Source organism: Oncorhynchus clarkii, chromosome 6, assembly GCF_045791955.1.
Source record: "Oncorhynchus clarkii lewisi isolate Uvic-CL-2024 chromosome 6, UVic_Ocla_1.0, whole genome shotgun sequence".
NCBI lineage: Eukaryota > Metazoa > Chordata > Actinopteri > Salmoniformes > Salmonidae > Oncorhynchus > Oncorhynchus clarkii.
The window spans coordinates 82483256-82486383 of record NC_092152.1 but is presented as its reverse complement, the minus strand read 5'-3'; the positions used below and the strand labels follow the sequence as shown (position 1 = coordinate 82486383).

Here is a 3128-nt window from a genome sequence, read left to right as displayed (position 1 = left end):
TACTCCTTGTATATAGCCTCACATTGATCTGCTACTCCCTGTATATAGCTCCACATTGATCTGGTACTGGTACTCCCTGTATATAGCTCCACATTGATCTGGTACTGGTACTTCCTGTATATAGCTCCACATTGATCTGGTACTGGTACTTCCTGTATATAGCTCCACATTGATCTGGTACTGGTACTTCTTGTATATAGTAGCACATTGATCTGGTACTGGTACTTCCTGTATATAGCTCCACATTGATCTGGTACTGGTACTTCCTGTATATAGTAGCACATTGATCTGGTACTGGTACTTCCTGTATATAGCTCCACATTGATCTGGTACTGGTACTTCCTGTATATAGTAGCACATTGATCTGGTACTGGTACTTCCTGTATATAGCTCCACATTGATCTGGTACTGGTATTGAATACTGTATACTGTCTGTTGCCCCATATTTGAGCATTTTGCTGTAAGTTGACAAATTTGAGATTTATTTCTACTGGCGGTATCACAGGCACAATGACTAAGGGTTGTGGAGTTTGGACGGCTTGCTCTGTGTCAGTGGAGACTTTCTGACAAACTGTATCTGCTCTGCTATCCAAACACCTGTCTGAGAGGCGCCAGAAGAAAATAAAGAGAAGAGAAGAGAGGGGGGAGAGGAGGAGAGAAAAGAGACGAGAGAGGGAGAGGAGGAGAGAAAAGAGACGAGAGGGGGAGAGGAGGAGAGAAAAGAGACGAGAGGGGGAGAGGAGGAGAGAAAAGAGACGAGAGGGGGAGAGGAAGAGAGAAAAGAGACGAGAGGGGGAGAGGAAGAGAGAAAAGAGACAAGAGGGGGAGAGGAGGAGAGAAAAGAGACGAGAGGGGGAGAGGAGGAGAGAAAAGAGACGAGAGGGGGAGAGGAGGAGAGAAGAGAGACGAGAGGTGGGAGAGGAGGAGAGAAAAGAGACAAGAGGGGGAGAGGAGGAGAGAAAAGAGAAGAGAGGGGGAGAGGAGGAGAGAAAAGAGACAAGAGGGGGAGAGGAGGAGAGAAAAGAGAAGAGAGGGGGAGAGGAGGAGAGAAAAGAGACAAGAGGGGGAGAGGAGGAGAGAAGAGAGAAGAGAGGGGGGAGAGGAGGAGAGAAAAGATAAGAGAGGGGGAGAGGAGGAGAGAAGAGAGAAGAGAAGTGGAGAGGAGGGGAGAAAAGAGAAGAGAGGGGGAGAGGAGGAGAGAAAAGAGAAGATGGGGGAGAGGAGGAGAGAAAAGAGAAGAGAGGGGGAGAGGAGGAGAGAAAGGAGATAAGAGGGGGAGAGGAGGAGAGAAAAGAGAAGAGAGGGAGAGGAGGAGAGAAAAGAGAAGAGAGGGGGGAGAGGAGGAGAGAAGAGAGAAGAGAGGGGGAGAGGAGGAGAGAAAAGAGAAGAGAGGGGGAGAGGAGGAGAGAAAAGAGACAAGAGGGGGAGAGGAGGAGAGAAAGGAGATAAGAGGGGGAGAGGAGGAGAGAAAAGAGAAGAGAGGGAGAGGAGGAGAGAAAAGAGAAGAGAGGGAGAGGAGGAGAGAAGAGAGAAGAGGGGGGGAGAGGAGGAGAGAAAAGAGACGAGAAGAGGGAGAGGAGGAGAGAAAAGAGAAGAGAGGGGGAGAGGAGGAGAGAAAAGAGAAGAGAGGGAGAGGAGGAGAGAAAAGAGAAGAGAGGGAGAGGAGGAGAGAAAAGAGAAGAGAGGGGGAGAGGAGGAGAGAAGAGAGAAGAGGGGGGAGAGGAGGAGAGAAAAGAGACGAGAAGAGGGAGAGGAGGAGAGAAAAGAGAAGAGAGGGGGAGAGGAGGAGAGAAAAGAGAAGAGAGGGGGAGAGGAGGAGAGAAAAGAGACGAGAAGAGGGAGAGGATGAGAGAAAAGAGAAGAGAGGGAGAGGAGGAGAGAAAAGAGAAGAGAGGGGGAGAGGAGGAGAGAAAAGAGAAGAGAGGGGGAGAGGAGGAGAGAAAAGAGAAGAGGGGGGAGAGGAGGAGAGAAAAGAGATAAGAGGGGGAGAGGAGGAGAGAAAAGAGAGGGAGAGGAGGAGAGAAAAGAGAAGAGAGGGGGAGAGGAGGAGAGAAGAGAGAAGAGGGGGGGAGAGGAGGAGAGAAAAGAGACAAGTAGAGGGAGAGGAGGAGAGAAAAGAGTAGAGAGGGGGAGAGGAGGAGAGAAAAGAGAAGAGAGGGGGAGAGGAGGAGAGAAAAGAGACGAGAAGAGGGAGAGGAGGAGAGAAAAGAGACGAGAGGGGGAGAGGAGGATAGAAAAGAGAAGGGGGGAGGGGAGGAGAGAAAAGAGACAAGAGGGGGAGAGGAGGAGAGAAAAGAGAAGAGGGGGAGAGGAGGAGAGAAAGGAGAAGAGGGGGAGAGGAGGAGAGAAAAGAGAAGAGAGGGGGAGAGGAGAGAAGAGAGAAGAGAGAAGAGAGGGGGAGAGGAGAGAAGAGAGAAGAGAGGGGGAGAAGAGAGAAGAGAGAAGAGAGAAGAGAGGAGGAGAGAAAAGAGAAGAGAGGGGGGAGAGGAGGAGAGAAGAGAGAAGAGAGGGGGAGAGGAGAGAAGAGAGAAGAGAGGGGGAGAGGAGAGAAGAGAGAAGAGAGGGGGAGAGGAGAGAAGAGAGAAGAGAGAAGAGAGGAGGAGAGAAAAGAGAAGAGAGGGGGGAGAGGAGGAGAGAAGAGAGAAGAGAGGGGGAGAGGAGAGAAGAGAGAAGAGAGAAGAGAGGGGGAGAGGAGAGAAGAGAGAAGAGAGGGGGAGAGGAGAGAAGATAGAAGAGAGGGGGAGAGGAGAGAAGAGAGAAGAGAGGGGGAGAGGAGAGAAGAGAGAAGAGAGGGGGAGAGGAGAGAAGAGACACCTGTGGTCCGTGTGATGTACGTGGGTCCAGGGGGTCTCCTATGACGATACTCTTGGCACTCTCGACGCTGCGGCGTACAAACTCCTCATAGACCTGTTCCTCCACGAAGACACGCGACGCGGCCGTGCAGCACTGGCCCTGGTTGAAGAAGGCTCCATTTTGGGTCTCCTCCACTGCCAACTGCACTGTTAGTGAACATAGGATAGATGTTGACGAAGGCTGTCGCCAAATGCCTAAGAGTCCCTCAGAGTAATAACATAACAATTGGCCACATCTTCCCTGAGGGCAAGATTTGGCATGATAATGAAATAATT

At 51.0% G+C, this 3128-nt stretch overlaps 1 protein-coding gene across 1 annotated transcript in view; it reads right to left on the bottom strand.

Moving 5' to 3' along the window:
- Nucleotides 1-514: 514 nt before the first annotated feature.
- The window catches only part of LOC139412457 (retinaldehyde dehydrogenase 3-like), a 19170-nt gene continuing 16556 nt past the window's right edge, over nucleotides 515-3128 (bottom strand). Inside the window, exons 9-10 of the mRNA XM_071159244.1 lie at nucleotides 2815-2999; nucleotides 515-601 (exon numbers count right to left, since the gene is read on the bottom strand). Coding sequence (XP_071015345.1) covers nucleotides 515-601; nucleotides 2815-2999 — 272 coding nt within the window. The remainder of the gene's footprint in view (nucleotides 602-2814; nucleotides 3000-3128) is intronic.